A 20,983-nucleotide genomic window follows, 5' to 3' on the forward strand; every position below is an offset into this window, starting at 1 on the left:
GATATAGTGGCATCCAGCTTAAGCCAGGCCCAGCTCCAGCTACACTTGATCCCTGAATCCACTTGTTTAACAAGCAATGTATCATTTTCACCTAATTCTCTCATTCAGAAAATTAACCACATACTGTAGAGGGAAAACATTAGTTCACAGATAGTTTGTTAGCTAGTTAACATTTCACACAGATTGCCAGGGTCCAGTAAGCAACTAACACGTTATAACTTTGAGGTAACGTCAAGGAGTCATATACCAGTTAATACTATAGAGAATTGGTTAGGTTACTAGCGTTAGCTCATCTGATGTTGTAACGTTAGCTAGCTAACGTTAGCTGTCGGACTTTATTAGCCAGCTAATTTTCACACCATAAACTCAGTTATTTGATCAGTTAAGTTGGCTAATGTTGCTCAACATTTATCTGGCTAGCTAACGGAAAATTCGATCCAGCTAGCAAGATACTTAACAAGGATTACAAACCAAGTAATATGACTTATAGGTCTTCGTGTTCCCTTGAGAAAGGAAGTTCGACAGCAGTGGTGAGCGCTCTGAGGTTGAGCCAGTCCAGGTTGAAGTGGGCCTACCTGCAGTGGCGGGTGTAGGGGAGACTTTCAATGTATGCCCTGAGATTTCTACCAGAGATGATTTTGGACCAGTAGGAGTAGGGCTGTGGCGGTTATGACATTTTGTCAAGCAAATAACTGCCGGTCTCATGGTAATTGACAGTTAATTAACATAAACATGTTTAGCATCTCCTGGCTTCCATGCATAGCCTACAAGCCACTGATGCAGACCTTTGGAACATCTACGTTTTTAAAAAGTATAAGTCAATTAATATAGCCTACACCATCAAAATAAATCCATTATTTATTTTAGACAGTCTTTTTCAGAATAACAGAATAGCATACTCTGACTTGTCCTTTTGTTAGGCCCTGATATGGCTATGGCATATGGCTGTGGGCTATATTAGTTAATTTAGCAGACAAGATGTGCTTAGAATTCTGTGGCATTATTTTTTCTTATTTTATAGTATGAAGAATACAGTTGAACATAGCTTTAATAAAATAGAAAGGTTATTCTCCAAACGATTTCAAATGAAGTGTGCACATTCGGCTATTCTGTGTTGAGTGGTTAACAAATGCTCTGTCTGTCTTGAGCTTTGACACAGAGTTTCTTCTGATATGGTCAGGTTAGGTTATATTTGCTATTCTGTGAGGGCCTATGTTCCGAACCTGCTTCGGTGCTTTAGGTGCCAAGGATTCGGACATGTTGCAGCAGTATGTAAAAGGGAGATCCCACAATGTGAGCAATTTGCAGGAGGGCATAGTCATAGAGAGTGTACAGGTGGAATAAAGAAAGCACTGTGTGTCAACTGTGGGGGTGCCCATGTAGCTGGGATCCGAAGTGCCCTGTGAGAGAGAGACAGGTTGAGATTGCCAGAGTGGTGAGGCGGTGAAGAGTATAAAAGATAGCCAAAGGGTGAGTGAGTTGACTGGGAGCCCCTCATTGAGTAGACTCTTCAGGAGTGAGACCCAGAGAGGCTGTTTTAGTAAGGTTAGATTTCTTGCGTTTATAGCCACGGTGATCAACGTAGTGCACTGATGGAGCGGAAATCACAGACGATAGATGTGGTAGTTGCATCGGGAGGGAAAGATTTGAGTGTGAGAGATTTTAGTGCAGAAGATCTACAGGAAGTTTTGAGAAAAAGGGTTCTATCCACCAGCCTATGGCCTGGTGTAGGATCGTTTAGGGTCAAGTAATGGGATGGGGTGGTGGGTTTTGGGGGATAGTGTTTAGGTGCAGGTTTAGATGGCGGTGCAACTTAAGTTTTTCCCATTTCCCCTTTCCCTTAAATGTTTTGTTTTGTTACAATGTGGAATGCCCAACTGAGAAAGGCAGCAATACACGAAAACCGTCTAATCCGCCGGGAAATTCACAAGAAGAAGACCCTAGAACATTTACAACTTCAATAGTGTAACGTTAGATGGACTTGTTTAGATGTTGTGTGTGTATGCTGCTCAGCTGCTCGTTTCAAGACTTCAAGCAGTAGCCTGATAACATGTTTATGGTCACGTTATAGTCACCATGGCGCCCTATTAGCAGCCTTAGCACAGAGCTCCTGTAAATGTGTACATGTTTTGTTTTTTTACTTTTTAATTGTTGTTTTTTAAATCAGCTCTTTTGTATTTGATAACATCAAGTTTTTATTGCATATATCTGGCGTTTTTTGAGCCACAGATTTTCAGACTGACTGACAGGTTAACACTTTTTGGCTTGGCTAGCTAGCTTTTGTCTGAACAATGCATCTGGACACAGTACCATCTTCTTTGTTTCACCTGGCTTCAAGATCTTTTGAGAACATAATTTGAGGAGTCGTCTGAAGCGTGATAGGAATGGGAGATACAGAAATACAGCAGTGCTGAGGCAGAGGGTTCATAATGAGGATGACTGGTGTGGTGAGTCTTCTGGTGCCCAGAGCTGCTGAGGCATCACCCAAGTGGGTGTTATACAGAGAGGAAGAGGAGAAGTCCAGTGGCTATAAGACTCGGTCTGGTTCCCAGTCTTGCCCTCAACAAGATCATCACCATTGTCTACCATCCGCTGATGGTTCAAGCCATGAACTGATCCTCTATATCTGCAGAGGATGCAGCTTTCAAATGATTGGCCTCTACTGGCTGACCTTTCATGATACATTGCTTGTTTGTTTTTTTTGCTCGTCAAGCAGTTTGAGATTCCATGAAAAGCGCTATAGAAATTTAATAAATTATTATTATGTTGCAGGAGTATGTAGGAGGTAGATTCTGAGGTGTGAGAAGTGTGGAGGAGGGCATACACAAAATAATGTGTAGTTTCAGTTGAAAAAGAGGAGTGTTTCAATTGTGTGGGTGGTCATGTTGCTGGGGATCAGAAATGTCCTGTGCTAGTGAGACAGGTTGAAGTTTCCAGGTAGTAGCAGCCGCAGATAAGTTTTTGGTTATCAGAGATTTTAGTGCAGAATAACTACAGGGGGGGTTGAGAGAAGGGGTTGCAGCCTCCCAGCCCTATGGCCTGGAGTAGGTTATGTGTGGGCCAAAGTAGTGGGAGGGGGTGGTGAGGATAGTGGTGTATCGGGTTAGATGGCGGTGCAATATCCTTTTCCTTATCTCGTGAACAAATGTGCTATGCACTTTCCAAACTGTGAACGGCATAGCGTCTAGTCTACCCGAAAGCCCCGTACAAAGAAGAAGAAGAGTAAACGTCAGAGTTGGGACGTCCCAAGGATCCCAGATAGCATGGACCATAGTGGAAAAAGACCAGACGCGATAGCGCCATTTTGAACTGTCTGCGAATGGCTGGTGTTGGAAGGACTTGTCCGGGAGGGTGCGCGAGTGATTGAACAAGCCGGGAGAGGGAGGAAAGAAAGTCAAGCAGGAGGGTGGCCCGCAACGTCTGTCCCACTATATAGCGCCATCATTTGAGAAATACCGCTTGCACGAGTCCATACCCGGACATACAAGCCCGGGAATCGAGCGCGCGGCTAGAATCCCACTCGCCATGGCAGGTAATGGTAGCTAGCTAACTAACTGATAAGACACATAGCCCGGTGGTAATAACGGAACTGTAGCTAGCTAGAGAAGTCTAAATATAGCATTGCAATATCTATCTAGCTAGCTGCTAACGTTAGCTAGGAAATATACCGGCGGTAATGACGTTATATATAAACAATACTGTGTTTAGAGGTAACTGCAAGTCTAGCTAACTTAACTAACTGCTAAAGATAACTAACGTTAACTAAGTAAGGTAACTCATGACATATCACTGGCCCTGAACCAATCATCATCACTGGGGTCCTAGCTCCACGTTCCTCTCACACATCATAACTAGCTAATATGCATCGCTTTCATTTCAAGCTAACAGGTAGTATTATACTGTTGCTAACCACAGTTATACCAAAGACTATACTTTCCGTTACCATTGTGGCTATGGTATATAATATAGCTAACTGTCTAAGATGAGGTGAGTTAGCCATGCGACCAATTATTGTTAGTCAAGCTAGCTAGCTTGCTAAATTATCCATAATGTGATAGTACTATCACGTTAGCTAACTAGCTACTGGTAGCTTGCTAGGCCTGTGCGCAGCAAGCTAACCTAAACTTTGAGAGAGACACCGGTGGCATTTGTGAGTTTCCTCTGTCCTGCATTGTGGGATAGCACGTTCACGTTCTCGAACCACCATTTCTATATGATGTCTTGCAATGGAAGGCTATCTTAACACATTTAGCAGGTTCGCCAGTCGCCGCAGACTGACTGGCGAGTTGAGCGGGAGTCATGATGTGAAAGATTAGTGAATGATGACTTGCCTCTTCTGAACAGCACCTTGCACATACCTACCTGTACGATGTCCACCTTTAATGCCCCACCACCATCATGGATTAAGCCATGAGTCACAGTTGAGTTTTACAGCTGGATGTAATTCAACTGGATGTGGGATTTGATTTGATATTTACTTGTGCTTGAAAATGAAGATTATCAACACAATATAACTGCCATTTCCCTCAGGTGGATTGCTAGGTGTGATGATAAATACCTGGCTTAAGTCAATCTAATGCAGAATGCATTTAGCTATGACTCAGATTATGCATGAGATTTAGTGTAGGCTGGGCAAACCCATTTTGGTGATCTCTGCAGTGGTGAACTGTGACTATAGGACCTAGGCCTTCAGAGGGACAAAAAAATCAAGAAAATAACAAAAAACATAGCTTCACTTAATGCGCCCTACATATCTACTGTAGTTGGACCATTCTAGTTCTATTGAAGGAGGAGCAATAATTTTTGAATGAATCTAACAGGCCTGGCCGTGCTTCGGGCTGCCGCACACACAAAGACCGAACCGGCATAGACACAACGTGACACAGCATAAAATAATGCACTGTTTACACAACTCATGATAGCCAACACCACTATAACACCATCACCAAAAGGGACAACTATGTCACATCAAAGGTGACAGACTAATGGTCCTGAAAGAACAGTGACCTTAATACCTGTGCATACTATGGCACTGAAGGAGAGCTAATTTTGGTCAAACACATAGACATGACTGATAGACAGGCTGCAGAAGTCACACACAGCATCATATAATGTTAAAGAATAAGCAGCCCATTCACTCTAGTAGGCCCCATGAAGTCATAACAATACAAAAGCACAACTACTTCATGTCCAGAGTCATTAAAAATAGTTTTTCAACCACTCCACAAATTTCTTGTTAACAAACTATAGTTTTGGCAAGTCTGTTAGGACATCTACTTTGTGCATGACAAGTAATTTTTCCAACACTTGTTTACAGACAGATTATTTCACTTATTATTCACTGTATCACAATTCCAGTGGGTCAGAAGTTTACATACACTAAGTTGACTGTGCCTTTAAACAGCTTGGAAAATTTCAGAAAATGCTTTCATGGCTTTGGGCTAATTAACTTGATTTGAGTCAATTGGAGGTGTACCTGTGGATGCATTTCAGGCCTACCTTCAAACTGTGCCTTTTTGCTTGAAATCATGGGAAAATCAAAAGAAATCAGCCAAGGCCTCAGAATTTTTTTCGTAGAACTCCATAAGTCCGGTTCATCTTTGGAGCAATTTCCAAACGCCTGAAAGTACCATGTTCATCTGTACAAACAATAGTACGCAAGTATAAACACCATGGGACCACAAAGCTGTCATATCGCTCAGGAAGGTGACGCGATCTGTGTCCTTGAGATGAATGTACTTCGGTGCGAAAAGTGCAAATCAATCCCAGAACAACAGCAACGGACCTTGTGAAGATGCTGGAGGAAACGGGTGCAAAAGTGTCTATACAGTAAAACGAGTCCTATATCAACATAACCTGAAAGGCCGCTCAGCAAGGAAGAAGCCACTGCTCCAAAACCGCCATAAAGGCAGACTATAGTTTGCAACTAAACATGGGGACTAAGATCGTACTTTTTGGAGAAATGTCCTCTAGTCTAATTAAACAAAAATAGAACTGTTTGGCCATAATGACAATTGTTCTGTTTGGAGGAAAAAAGTGGATGCTTGCAAGCCAAAGTACACCATCCCAACCGTGAAGCACGGGGGTGGCAGCATCATGTTGTGGGGATGCTTTGCTGCAGGAGGGACTGGTGCACTTCACTAAATAGATGGTATCATGAGGGAGGGGGAAATTATGTGGATATATTGAAGCATCTCAAGACATCAGTCAGGAAGTTAAAGCTTGGTTGCAAATGGGTCTTCCAAATGGACAATGACCCCAAGCATACTTCCAAAGTTGTGGCAAAATGGCTTAACTTATTGAGTGTGGGGGGCAGTATTTTCGTTTTTGGCTAAAAACCGTACCCATTTGGAACTGCCTATTTCTCAGGCCCAGAAACTAGAATATGCATATAATTGTCAGATTAGGATAGAAAACACTAAAGTTTCCAAAACTGTCAAAATATTGTCTGTGAGTATAACATAACTGATATTGCAGGCGAAAACCTGAGGAAAATCCAACAAGGAAGTGCTGTTTTTCCTGAAAGCTCTCTGTTCCAGTGGATGCCTTGCCTCCATTTAAAGGGATATCAACCAGATTCATTTTCATATGGCTTCCTCAAGCTGTGAACAGTCTTTAGACATAGTTTCAGGCTTTTATTTTGAAAAATGAGCGAGAAAGAACCCATCGCGTCAGTTGATGGCTGGGTGCCAGCAGAGTTTTTCATGCGCAACAGCCATTTTCTCTCTCTCCTATGGAAGAAGCTACATTCCAGTTGACATATGATCGATTATATATTGTAAAAACAACCTGAGGATTGATTTAAAAAAAACATCTGACATCTTTCTACGCACTTTACGGATACTATTTGGAATTTTCGTCTGCGATGTCGTGACCGCTCGAGCCTGTGGATTTCTGAACATAAACGCGCCAAACAAATTGAGGTATTTTGGATATAAAAATAATCTTTATGGAACAAAATTAACATTTATTGTGTAACTGGGAGTCTCGTGAGTGCAAACATCCGAAGATCATCAGAGGTAAGCGATTTATTTATTGCTTTTCTGAAATTCGTGACCAATCTACTTGGCTGCTAGCTGTTTGTAATATTTTGTCTACTGAGAGAGATGTGCTTACATAAACACTTGGATAGCTTTCGCCGAGAAGCTTTATTGAAATTAGACACCCCAGGTGGATTAACAACAAGCTAGGTGTGTTTTGCTATATTGCACTTGTGATTTCATGAAAATTTTATATTTTTAGTAATTTGAATTTGGCGCTCTGCAATTCAGCGGATGTTGATGAAAATGATCCCGCTAACGGGGTGGGTGCGTCAAGTAGTTAAGGACAACAATGTCAAGCTATTGGAGTGGCCATCACAAAGCCCTGACCTCAATCACAGAAAATGTGTGGGCAGAATTGAAAAGGCGTGGGTGTGCAAGGAGCCCTACAAATCTGACTCAGTTACACCAGCTCTGTCAGGAGGAATGGGCCAAAATTCACCCAACTTATTGTGGGAAATTTGTGGAAGGCTACCCGAAATGTTTGACCCAAGTTAAACAATTTAATGGCAATGCTACCAAATACTAATTGAGTGTATGTAAACTTCCTACCCACTTGGAATGTGATGAAATATATAAAAGCTGAAATAAATCATTCTTTCCACTATTATTCTGATATTTCGCATTCTTAAAATAAAGTAGTAATCCTAACTGACCTAAAACTGATTTTTTACTAGGATTAAATGTCAGAAATTGTGAACCTGAGTTTAAATGTATTTGGCTAAGGTGTTTGTGAACTTCCGACTTCAACTGTATATTTTTATTATTTTCCTCAGACTAACCGGTGGTCTAAAGTTTAAATGCAACAATGTTTCAGTCATGCGCTGTTGAAACTACCACAACTCAAAAACCAACTCAAAATATTTTTACCTCACTGGTTTGATGACAACCTGCAGAACACAGTTGGCTACGTTTTGGAATGATACAGGTTCACCAAAACAGAAAGATCACCACAACACTTTTTTTTTTTCAATCACTCATCAATTATGTTGAAATAAATTGAGGTTGCACATCCTGTTAAAATCAACATGGCAAAAAAACAAAAACAATCTGGGAATACTGTGTACATCACTGGTTTATGGACAATTTCTAGAAGAGAGCTAGCTACATCTTGAGGTGTTGCCAACACGGTAACTGTAACGCAACACATTTGTTTTGTTAATCGGTTCCTTGGATATCAGGGTGAAATCAATAGAACCGGCAGCAAACGTTTGGGGTGTAGTGCAGTTTTAAAATAACACTATTCTAAGGCCACATGGAAACTTGGAATAACCTATATATGGTTGGTTAGATGAGAACTTGTAGAAGGCTCATTTCTATATTATGAAATGGCAGATGTTGATTTTGGGAGGCTGCCATCACGGAAAACGGAACCGATCACTTTTTCTGTTAACCTCAACAAATCACGACCCGCCATAGGATATCAACCATGACAACGGTTGTCTGCATTTAAGTCGTAGTTTGACTGTCAAATCAGTGTATTGGCTGGTGGCCCAGCAGCCTATGACAAAATCAATAGTACAAAACAAAATATGTTGATCTGTTTTAAGCAACTGATCTTGTCATCGTCACCAATCTGAGGTAAAAAGGATGTGTAATTCGATCTGGTCAAAGCATCCACGTGTGTGGTGTAGTAATACGTACAGTCCACATCATGGAAAGTAGAGCAACTAGATTAGATATTAATTAGATATGCCAAAATAATTCTGTTTTAATTTAGGATGGTAAATTAAGCAAATTCACAGATTTTTGCAGTCACATATTTCTCACTAGTTTAACCATTTTAGAAATAAATACAGTGGGGCAAAAAAGTATTTAGTCAGCCACCAATTGTGCAAGTTCTCCCACTTAAAAAGATGAGTGGCCTGTAATTTTCATCATAGGTACACTTCAACTATGACAGACAAAATGAGGGGGAAAAATCCACAAAATCACATTGTAGGATTTTTAATGAATTTATTTGCAAATTATGGTGGAAAATAAGTATTTGGTCACCTACAAACAAGCAAGATGTCTGGCTCTCACAGACCTGTAACTTCTTCTTTTAAGAGTCTCCTCTGTCCTCCACTCGTTACCTGTATTAATGGCACCTGTTTGGACTTGTTATCAGTATAAAAGACACCTGTCCACAACCTCAAACTCCACTATGGCCAAGACCAAAGAGCTGTCAAAGGACACCAGAAACAAAATTGTAGACCTGCACCAGGCTGGGAAGACCTGAATCTGCAATAGGTAAGCAGCTTGGTTTGAAGAAATCAACTGTTGGAGCAATTATTAGGAAATGGAAGACATACAAGACCACTGATAACCTCCCTCGATCTGGGGCTCCACGTAAGATATCACCCCGTGGGGTCAAACTGATCACAAGAACGGTGAGCAAAAATCCCAGAACCACACGGGGGGGGACCTATTGAATGACCTGCAGAGAGCTGGGACCAAAGGAACAAAGCCTACCATCAGTAACACACTACGCCGCCAGGGACTCAAATCCTGCAGTGCCAGACGTGTCCCCCTGCTTAAGCCAGTACATGCCCAGGCCCATCTGAAGTTTGCTAGAGAGCATTTGGATGATCCAGAAGAAGATTGGGAGAATGTCATATGGTCAGATTAAACCAAAATATAACTTTTTGGTAAAAACTCAACTCGTCGTGTATGGAGGACAAAGAATGCTGAGTTGCATCCAAAGAACACCATACCTACTGTGAAGCATGGGGGTGGAAACATCATGCTTTGGGGCTGTTTTTCTGCAAAGGGACCAGGACGACTGATCCATGTAAAGGAAAGAATGAATGGGGCCATGTATCGTGAGATTTTGAGTGAAAACCTCCTTCCATCTGCAAGGGCATTGAAGATGAAATGTGGCTGGGTCTTTCAGCATGACAATGATCCCAAACACACCGCCCGGGCAACGAAGGAATGGCTTCGTAAGAAGCATTTCAAGGTCCTGGAGTGGCCTAGCCAGTCTCCAGATCTCAACCCCATAGAAAATCTTTGGAGGGAGTTGAAGTCCGTGTTGCCCAGCAACAGCCCCAAAACATCACTGCTCTAGAGGAGATTTGCATGGAGGAATGGGCCAAAATACCAGCAACCGTGTGTGAAATCCTTGTGAAGACTTACAGAAAACGTTTGACCTCTGCCATTGCCAACAAAGGGTATATAACAAAGTATTGAGAAACTTTTGTTATTGACCAAATACTTATTTTCCACCATAATTTGCAAATCAATTCATTAAAAATCCTACAATGTGATTTTCTGGAGAGAAAAAAAATCTCATTTTGTCTGTCATAGTTGAAGTGTACCTATGATAAATTACAGGCCTCTCTCATATTTTTAAGTGGGAGAACTTGCACAATTGGTGGCTGACTAAATACTTTTTTTGCCCCACTGTAAATCAATCCTCTTATGCACAATTTAACTGGGCACTCTAGAAAGAACTCCCCATAGTGACTGTGCAGCAGCCCATTCAATCGACTTCCCTATTCAGTGTGACAAAGTAGGCAGCGCTCTAAATATAGGCCTGTCTGCCTTCCAGCATGTATTGTAAGTTAGCCAGCTAAATAGGCCTTTGCAATGCCTCTCTAATGATGGAATTAGGACTGGTCGATTTATATTAAATTCATTCGGGTTCATGTTTTGCGCAATATTCAAAATACCTTTATCACAAGAATCAAGGTTTTGTATTTTTTGTTTTTATGAGCGATTATGTCCTCTTTTGTCTTTTTGGTCTCATCTCCTTCGCTCCATCTGTGCTGTGTGCACCTTCCCATTTACACCGGAGATCTGAATATGATGACGAGATACTCATGTCCCTGCCCTAACAATCGTCGTCGTCGTCCCAAAGGCTGGAAGGCTGGCGACAAGCTTAGGTCCAAAATAAACGCATTGGGCTTATTTTGGACAGATTTTGGCAATAGTGAAACCTCTCGCTTTGCCTCTTCCTCTCTGTTTACACACACAGACACCAAGCCCCTGCCACTCACACCAACGAAGTTGAGAGATTTCTTCTAACTCGCTATTTGCTTTTGAGGTTTGGTCCAACAGAATCAGTCATATTAACATCAAAGCACACTGAGAAATTATTTTACTGAATTAGAGGAAGTTGACCCTTCTAACGATACCTTTTTATGTTCTAACTACGCAATTTGCTCTCAGAGAAGACACCCCTGTTTTAGTAGGATCATTGAACATTGATTCTGGAAAATGAATGCTCAATTGATTGCGTGTTGCATTGCGTTACCATGTAGCGCTAGCATCATTTTAGCCAAAGACTTATACTGTCTAGTCTGTTTTATAAATGCAATGAGCACCCAACACTATTTTATAAGGAATTGGCAACTTGTTCTCATTCTGCAAAATAAAGTAAGCTCCTTGATTTCAAAATCGGAACAAAGTGGAAAGGCTAACATCCTTTTCAGATGGACAGAAGGGTGTGTTCATAACAATTCAACTGTTATGCCTTTTTTTAAATAGCAAGTAGGTGGCAACTTGAAAAAACATCTGGCTATTCACTAGCATGTGGGATTGTGCTTGAAGTTGTTTGAAACCTGTGTTGATTTTCTATAATGCGTGCTACAAGAGGTTAGTAATTATTAGTGAAAATGCATAATGCATGGTTCTGGATAAATTTGTAACAAAAAGGGCATTTTCATGGACAGACATGAGTGCCAGATCAATGATTACTGCAAAAAAGTTTATATTTACCCTAATTTCACAAGCTCAATTCATTAGATTATTGCTGACTGTTTGAAATGCAGTGTATTTGACCTTTTTAATTGTACAACAACGTTTTTTTTGTTTGTTTGTTTTTTGCCCATAAATTTGGAATAATCTAGATTTGATTTCTAGGCCATCTTGCCCAGCCCTAGATGGAGTAAGTTATTACTTGTTGCCAAATGGCTCTATGGTGCTTGTATCACAATTTTCTGCAGAGGCAGATGACAACCTAATTTCAGAAAATAAACCAATCCCATTGCCTTTTATCGATAGGACATTAGGCTTCCCCCTCTGCATTGAGAACCTCATTGTCATAACCGTTCCTCCTGCAGTTATCACACACCCAACCAATCTACACCCCAAACGTATATTTGTATGGACAAATCTCACCAGTTTCATTGTGCAATGAAATAAATGATCACATGTGGAAATGTACAACTCAACCTGTTTCATTGTGTAATGGCAGTTTTCAATCAAGTACCTGTCAGGACTAGTTATACTGTACCTGTATTAACCCAGCAAGAGAGAGAGATTTTGATTTTGACAAATTTGGGGCTGGCTGTGCACATCTTTTTGGGGAAAGTTTTATATTTCTTATCTACAGTGCATTCGGAAAGTATTCAGACTCTTGACTTTTTCCACATTTTGTTACGTTACAGCAGTATTCTAAAATTGATTTTTTTTAAATCCTCATCAATCTACACACAATACCCCATAATGACAAAAACAGGTTTTTCAAAGAAAGAAAAAAATATTACCACTAAATACTAACTGCAATATCACATTTACATAAGTATTCAGACCCTTTACTCAGTACTTTGTTGAAACACCTTTGGCAGCAATTACAGCATCGAGTCTTCTTGGGTATGATGCTACAAGCTTGGCACTGTATTTGGGTTACTCCCATTCTTCTCTGCAGATCCTCTCAAGCTCTGTCAGGTTGGATGGGGTGGGTCGCTGCACAGCTATTTTCAGGTCTCTCCGGAGATGTTAAATCGGGTTCAAGTCCTGGCACTGACTGGGCCACTCAAGGACATTCAGAGACTTGTCCCGAAGTCACTCCTGCATTGTCTTGGCTGTGTGTTTAGGGTTGCTGTCCTGTTGTAAGGTAAACCTTCGCCCCAGTCTAAAGTCATGAGCACTATGGAGCAGGTTTTCATCAAGGATCTCTCTACTTTTGTTCCGTTCATCTTTCCCTCTATCATTACTAGTCTCCCAGTCCCTGCTGCTGAAAAACATCCCCACAGCGTTATTCTGCCACCACCATGCTTCACTGTAGGGATGGTGCCAGGTTTCCTTTCAATGTGACCCTTGGCATTCAGCCCAAAGAGTTCAATCTTGATTTCATCAGACCAGAGAATCTGGTTTCTCATGGTCTTGAGTTTTTAGGTGCCTATTGGCAAACTCCCAAGCGGGCTGTTATGTGTCTGTTACTGAGGAGTGGCTTCCGTCTGGCCACTTCTCCCCCGATTGCTCAGTTTGGCCGAGCAGCAAGCTCTAGGAAGAGTTGGTGGTTCCAAACTTCTTCCATTTAAGAATAATGGAGGCCACTGTGTTCTTGGGGACCTTCTATACTGCAGAAGTTTTGGTACCTTTCCCCAGATCTGTGCCTCGACACAATCCTGTCTCGGAGCTCTACGGACAATTCCTTCGACCTCATGGCTTGGTTTTTGCTCTGACATGCACTGTCAACTGGGACCTTAGGCAGATGTGTGCCTTTCCAAATCCTGTCCAATAAATTGAATTTACCACAGGTGGACTTCAATCAAGTTGTAGAAACATCTCAAGGATGATCAATGGAAACAGGATGCACCTGAGCTCAATTTCAAAGCTCATAGCAAAGGGTCTGTTTGTCATTATGGGGTATTGTGTGTAGATTGAGGGGGGGAAAAGATTTAAGGCTAATGTAACAATTGGAAAAAGGTCAAGGGGTTTGAATACTTTCCAAATGCGCTGTATTATAGAAATATCGTACTGTAGTATTCCCCCTGCTTTGACCTAGTGTATGTTGTTGGAACTTTTGACATTAACTGCTGTTGATCTTGAGCTGTGCCTCTGCCTGCGAGTTGTATTGTCAATAGGCTGTGGAAGTACAGTCCTAGGCCATTGCTGTTAATTTCTACTGTATTGTCTGTCCATGAAGTATGTTATTAAAGACAAATTGGCTTATTGCACGAGATCAGACCAAGACAGACACAGAATGACCTTCTGAGACTGTCTACACATTTTCTCACTGCAATGGTCAGGATACAGGCTCCCCCCTCTCTTCTAAACTCCTCTTCCTGTCAGATTTGTAACGTAAACCATCATGCGATAGATATCTTGATCCGTAACTGTCATTCTGCCATTTCAGGAACTGGAGGTGGGAGCAATGACGTGCAGTGGTGCTTCTCACAGGTGAAGGGTGCCATTGATGATGACGTGGCCGAAGGTAAGAGCCCTTACTCACATTGTACAGTACCACTGTTGCTATGACCAATGGCAGTACTTGTTGCAGAATCATCATGGAGTCCTAGTAGTTGTTAATCATTTAGTAATTTATTGTAAACTATTGTGCTGGATAAATCCTAGTCAATGAGACACGCTCATCTACTTATCTTGCATTCCCTTGTGGTCACCCATGTCTCCTAATCTCCCTAAATATCACACTGCTATCCTTGCAAACAGTCTAACACTATGTGCAAGAGTGGCTGCGAAGTTGATTTCTGACAGTGGCTTGCTTGCTGCTTTCATGCAGACAGTTTGTCTGAACATCCAACAAAGGTGCACTGTATGCCGAGTTGCCGAGCAATTCTATCATCTCCTGCAAATCCTCAGATCTGCCAACCTGCACACGTTTTGCGTACCATGGCTGTAATTTGAGGTCCTATTGCAAAAAATACGCAAATAATAGGCTTCGACTTGGCACATTTTTGTTTTTTGACAACAGTCTGAAGTTGGAACTGAGCCAATCAGAGGACTTTGGCGAGGAGAAATAAACTCTTAACTCTGCTCTGGCCTTCCTTGGGCCCACCCCCAGTAGTCATAGTATTATTTTCCTCCCCCATGCTGGATGGCAGCCCTCCACTTCGTCCCCGTTGACACCAATGATGCGTGAGGAAAATGGTAGCGAAAATGGACAACCAACTTTTAGCAATAAACATTTTCCAACATTGTATGTGTTAGTCAACCACTATTTTGTAGTTATGTGCTCATCACCTTAGATGAGGCAGCATTATGACGAAGGTAGTTAGCTACAGCATTTAGTAAACTAGGCAAACAGTTTTTTGCCGGCACATGCTTTGATCCCCGCAACCATAGTAGGAGGAAGCGCATTGACTAGCAAGGAAGTGCGTGTTGTTGTGATAGTTCAGTGTGTGTGTTGCTACGTGGTAGAAAACAGACACTGCAGAGAGCTGTTAGACTAATATCGCTCTTCAGAGAAAGTCATGTCAGGCTGTTAGATTAGTAGGCCTATAATAATCAGTTCTTGATCTGACCTCTTGATATAGCCATATGTTTTCATTTTTGCCATGAAAAAAAATATTGCAGTACTGGTATGTCACAGCCCTACTTGTATGTCGAATACCCCCTAAATTTAACCTAGAAAAATGTGTCATTGAGACCACCTTAATTTAAGTTAGGATCAAACACTCTACTATGGTGTTGGCTACAGTGTTTGATATAATATAAGACTCTAGGTTTTAGAAAGTCGCAGTTGTGGGTTTTTGAAAAATGCTAAATGCTCGACCTCCCCCGTACCCAACCTCAGGGCTACATCACCACCACCCAATCCTAGAGAGAGCCCTGATTTGTAGAATGAAACATATTTCTGGTTGGCTGCTGAAGAGCATCAGATTACCAGGTGTCCGTAAGTCTATAGTCTACCATTCCTACTGAGCCAGTGTTCTGCCAACAACATTATTGGGCTAATAAAGGTGCATTTGTCTGTGATTTGAGCAGTGTGGGTGTCACGCTCTGCCGCCATGGGGTCCGCCTCTGGGCTGAAGTGGTAGGTCTGGATCCTAGATCAGTCTAAACCTGCACAGAAGGTGAACTGATTCACTGTGTGCACTGCTCATGGTCGTAGGTCAATCTCTTAAGGATTTAGTGTGTGTGTGTTACTCTGTAGACTGGCACTAGGCATATGTATGTGTGGTAAATGGGGGGTGGGGGGGTGTCAGTCAGTGTATTGACAACGTGGCATTCAGCCTCCCCATCCTTACACGCGATACAAACACTCACCCACATACCCCCACCCTCGGCCCCAGGGTGTTCAGCCCAGACAATGGCCTCCTGCTCCTGCAACCTTTCTCGGCATTGTCTTTCTGCTCCAATAGGCAACAAAGCGTGTGTGTCAGCCTCTGTCTAAAAAGCCTCCATACTGCTGTTGGTGTAATGTGTGCTGCGGCCTGTAGAAACTAGGTTACCGATCATTGTGTGTTTGCTTTGGATGCGTTCACATTCTCAGTAGAATACTATGGCCTGCCTCAACTCATCCAGGCCTAAGACTCTAGCTCCTAGACATCAGACAGACTCCCTAACTAATCCAATGCCTGTAATGCTGACATGCTACCTGCCCTTGCATGGATACAATGACCTGAAATTCCTTAAGTGTTGGATAGAAAATGATAGTGGCCTAATTTCTTGTTTTCCTGATGTTGTTCAGCCGACATCATATCTACTGTGGAGTTCAACCACTCAGGAGAGCTGCTAGCCACAGGAGACAAGGGCGGCAGGGTCGTCATCTTTCAGCAGGAAATAGAGGTATGGCTGCCTGTTTGGAAGTTTAGTTTGAATTCAAAATCTGCATTATTAATTCTAGTTATGTTTGAATGAAAAGGAGGTGATGAGGAAGACAAAAGCAAACATTTTCCAGCCTTTCCTCTGCCTTTCTCCATCCCTTACTCCATATCCTCTTTTCCTCCTCCTAACAGAATAAGAGTCAGCCACAGTGCCGCAGTGAGTACAATGTTTACAGCACTTTCCAGAGCCATGAGCCCGAGTTTGACTACTTGAAAAGTTTGGAGATTGAGGAGAAGATCAATAAAATCCGCTGGCTGCCCCAGAAGAACGCAGCTCAGTTCCTGTTGTCCACTAACGGTTAGTCAGTTACCTTCACCTACAAACAGCCAGTTCACTCTCTGGTGAACTTTTGTACGAGCTTTGTTTGGCTGTTAAATATATTTATCTACTTGTCTGTTCTGATTGGCAGACAAAACTATAAAGTTGTGGAAGATCAGTGAACGAGACAAGCGACTGGAGGGTTACAACCTGAAAGAGGAGGATGGACGCTGCATCGACCCCAACACTGTCACTGCACTTCGGGTACCTGCTTAGCTAGCTGATTACATGCCAGGGGTTATAGTATAGAGAGACACTTGTTGTCACTGTGACCCTCACCCGCTAACTCTTCCCTCTGTGCCCTTGCAGGTGCCCGTGTTTAGACCTATGGACCTTATGGTGGAGGCGAGCCCTCGAAGGGTGTTTGCCAACGCCCACACCTACCACATCAACTCCATCTCAATTAACAGTGACCATGAGACATATCTATCCGCAGATGACCTGCGCATCAACCTCTGGCACCAGGAGATCACTGACCGCAGCTTTAGTATCCTCAACCAGCTGTTAATTATTGTGTGTGTGTGTGTGTGTGTGTGTGTGTGTGTGTGTGTGTGTGTGTGTGTGTGTGTGTGTGTGTGTGTGTGTGTGTGTGTGTGTACACCACCAGTTTATCCTGAATACCTTCTCAGTAGTTGTTAGTCCCCCTTGACTCTAGCCCCTCCAAGACATTGTGGATATAAAGCCAGTCAACATGGAGGAGCTGACAGAGGTGATCACAGCAGCTGAGTTCCATCCTAACCAGTGCAACACCTTTGTCTACAGCAGCAGTAAGGGCTCCATCCGCCTCTGTGACATGAGGGCATCAGCGCTATGTGACAAGCACTCCAAACGTGAGTACCTATGATCACCAGTCACTTAGAGGCTTCAGCATCAACCTCTATATTAGGGGCTTACACATTTGACCACTGGCTTGAATGAATTCACATCGCTGCTAAGGACAGATGTGGGAATATCTTGGAAAAGGCTTGCTAGCACAGCAACATGCACTTATCGCTAATAGCAGTTTATAAATGAACGTTACCTCATCTCCCCCTCCAGTGTTCGAGGAGCCAGAGGACCCCAGTAACCGCTCCTTCTTCTCTGAGATAATTTCATCCATCTCGGATGTCAAGTTCAGCCACAACGGACGCTACATGATGACCAGAGACTACCTGTCTGTCAAGATCTGGGACCTGAACATGGAGACCAGGCCTGTGGAGACGTTCCAGGTGAGACTGGTAGAGGGAGTGTGGGGCGTACCAGGTGGGACTGGCAGAGGGAGTGTGTGTGTGGGGGTTTGAGGTTGGGGAAAGTCAACAGACTTGGTAGTTTGTGTGCATGCATGACTGTAAGTCGCTTTTAATAAATCTGTCTGCTAAATGGCATATTATAGGGTGTCAATAAAAAACGCATATTTTGACCAGTGGGTAAAATATGTTAATTGTGTAGATAATTCTCTAAGAAAACCAATGGTCCAAACCTCACCCCTCTATAATAACCCAGGTAAAAATAAGGAAAATTGCACTGCATGGATGCTGTGCAAGAATTAAGCTACCAGACAGGCTCCCATTGAACTCATCTTTGTTCTCGAATCCGCATGACATAAAACAATATCGAGGTAATATGGATATTGATTTTGAGACGTGACATGTAGCATTTTCATATGTTAGTATACGCTTTTCATATTAATGTGAAGATTTCTCACAAAAACAAGCTTATCTCTGTGAAATGTCAACGGAGCACTGAAACATGTCAAATCCTCAAGTTGCTTCGAGAAATCTGCACCGCTCTGTCAGCAGAGCTCTGTGCTTTTTATCGGATGTATTAGGTTACAAAATCCAACTATGGATACACTGTTAATGAAATGTTAGAGCGAGTCCCCACTGAACAATTCAGAACATGAATAATCATATTTGTCTTGGTAAAAATGCATTTTATAACATAAGGATTTTCACCCACTGTGGGCAGAGTGGGTTGACACCCGGTATATTATTATATATGGTAGAATAATTATTTACTTTTATCGGCGGGTAGGTTTTTATCAAGGACTGACCCACCTCATTTTCTTTATGCCGTTTCAGACAATGTCCACTAGAGGGTTCTCTAAGATTAAGTTCTTGCCGGACTGCTGCACTATTGCACCCAAACAATGAGTTTTACTTTGAACTTATTTAATTGTGTTGTAAGCCATTTCAATCATTTGAATTAAAATGACCCTCCTAAATACCCAGAGTTGATCCCTGTTGTGAGCTCTGAGCTGAGGTTCGGGTATGTGACTCTATGTTGAAGACCTTTGACCTGTCTGTCTCCCTCCATGGCAGGTTCACGAGTACCTCAGGAGTAAGCTGTGCTCGCTCTATGAGAACGACTGCATCTTTGACAAGTTTGAGTGCTGCTGGAATGGAAACGACAGGTTAGCATTGCCAAGTTCTCATTGTATTCATAAATGACAATAACAAGCCATAGGTTCTTCATTTCTTGTTTTAATCCTCTCCCTCATTTCCCTCTACAGTGTGGTGATGACAGGCTCGTACAACAACTTCTTCCGGATGTTTGACCGGGGCCAGCGGCGGGACGTGACCCTGGAGGCGTCCCGGGAGAGCAGTAAGCCACGGCAGGTCCTGAAGCCCCGCAAGGTGTGTGCCGGCGGGAAGCGGAAGAAGGACGAGATCAGTGTAGACAGCCTGGACTTCAACAAGAAAATCCTCCACACTGCCTGGCACCCCCAGGACAACATCATCGCTGTGGCAACCACCAACAACCTCTACATATTTCAGGACAAAGTGAACTAGATGTGTCCGTGAAGGCAGACATGACATCCACTACCTTCAGCCTCTAATTTTAGTCCAGGACAGTGATTGAGTGACAACAACGTCGCAGTCAACAACAACAAAACCTGTCATTGGACAAAAAAGACTATGCCATGCTTCCAGGTGTGGAAAACTGAAACCTCATTCTTGCCCACCATCAGCCTCTGTGGCACAGTGACACGTCGCTCAACTTGTTATTGTTTCGGTGATGTTGTGCCAATCTGTGTGCCGCCCGCCAAGTATCGCCCCACCCAGCCCAGCCCAGCCCAGCCCCAGGGCAACATGGGTAAAGAGCACCATTTTATATGTATGTCTGACAAGCACACTTTTTTTTTTTTTTTTTTTTTTTTTTTTTTTTTTTTTTTTTTTTGCTGATGGTTAGAAAAATCAAAACACACCTAGAACCATCCCTACCCCTGTTCAACTCCTCTCATTGTCTGGTGCCATAGTCATGTATTTTTATTAGTCAACTGCCAAGCTGTTTGTTTTTTGTTTTTAATTCAATTGCAAGAACTGGAGTTTTTATTTTTGTTCGTCTTCATAGTTGGAAAGGAAAAGGCACAATGCTTGCTCACCGTTAAATTATTTGTTTTATTTAAGCAAGGTTAAAAGATTAACGTTTCGGCCTTCATCATATCACATTTCTTCACTTGTGCACGCACAAACAATTCATGCATACACAAACCCAATAGGAAACAAACTCACACTTATTAAAGAGCCTCGCTGTCTCTCAAAGCTGTTGCTGCTGGTGGTGGACTGCTGCACCTCAGAGGAACACTTTAAAACATGTACTGACAGCATGTTGTATGTATGTAGTGTGACTGGTCCTTTCTGCACACACTACTAGATGCACAACCAGTCTGTCTGGCCCAGTGAGGACTCCTTGCTATTGCTGTGAGTGGACTAGCAGGCTAAGGCTTGGGAGAGAATTGACTGAGTCTGGGAACCAGAGTTCTTGCTGTGTCTTGTTGGGTTTTTTTCTTTCTTTTTTCCTGTTGACGGTTTTCTGTTGTCAAAGAAGTGCTATAGGTATCATACGTGATCTGTGTCATTGTACTCTATTAGTATAACGCAAATGACATATTGAAACGTTATAGATGTGTGTAGCGTTTTAAGCCGGCATTTCATGAAGAACTGCCACCATAAATGGCTAGGTTCAAGGAAAATCCTGAATCTGAGTACCCATTACCATGATCTTGCTCGTCAAGCCTGTGTCTACACCAGTGAAATTTGAAGGTTGAAATCATGATGTTTGACAATAATTACAAATACAATCCAACTGTTGTAAATCTACAATGACAGGAATAAAGTAAATACTTTTTTTTTTTTTTACTAATG

General features: G+C 42.4%; 1 protein-coding gene across 1 annotated transcript; it reads left to right on the forward strand.

The window, feature by feature from the left end:
* Positions 1-2,916: 2,916 nt before the first annotated feature.
* Positions 2,917-20,977, forward strand: LOC110509872 (serine/threonine-protein phosphatase 2A 55 kDa regulatory subunit B alpha isoform). The gene is made up of 10 exons (XM_021591050.3): positions 2,917-3,532; positions 14,107-14,184; positions 16,402-16,499; positions 16,670-16,835; positions 16,948-17,060; positions 17,166-17,343; positions 17,522-17,686; positions 17,895-18,064; positions 19,157-19,248; positions 19,348-20,977. The coding sequence occupies exons 1-10, from the start codon at positions 3,526-3,528 to the stop codon at positions 19,625-19,627; spliced, it is 1,347 nt and encodes a 448-aa protein (XP_021446725.1). The 5' UTR covers positions 2,917-3,525; the 3' UTR covers positions 19,628-20,977.
* Positions 20,978-20,983: the final 6 nt, after the last annotated feature.

This window comes from Oncorhynchus mykiss, chromosome 29, assembly GCF_057628025.1.
Source record: "Oncorhynchus mykiss isolate SJ-2025 chromosome 29, ASM5762802v1, whole genome shotgun sequence".
Lineage (NCBI taxonomy): Eukaryota > Metazoa > Chordata > Actinopteri > Salmoniformes > Salmonidae > Oncorhynchus > Oncorhynchus mykiss.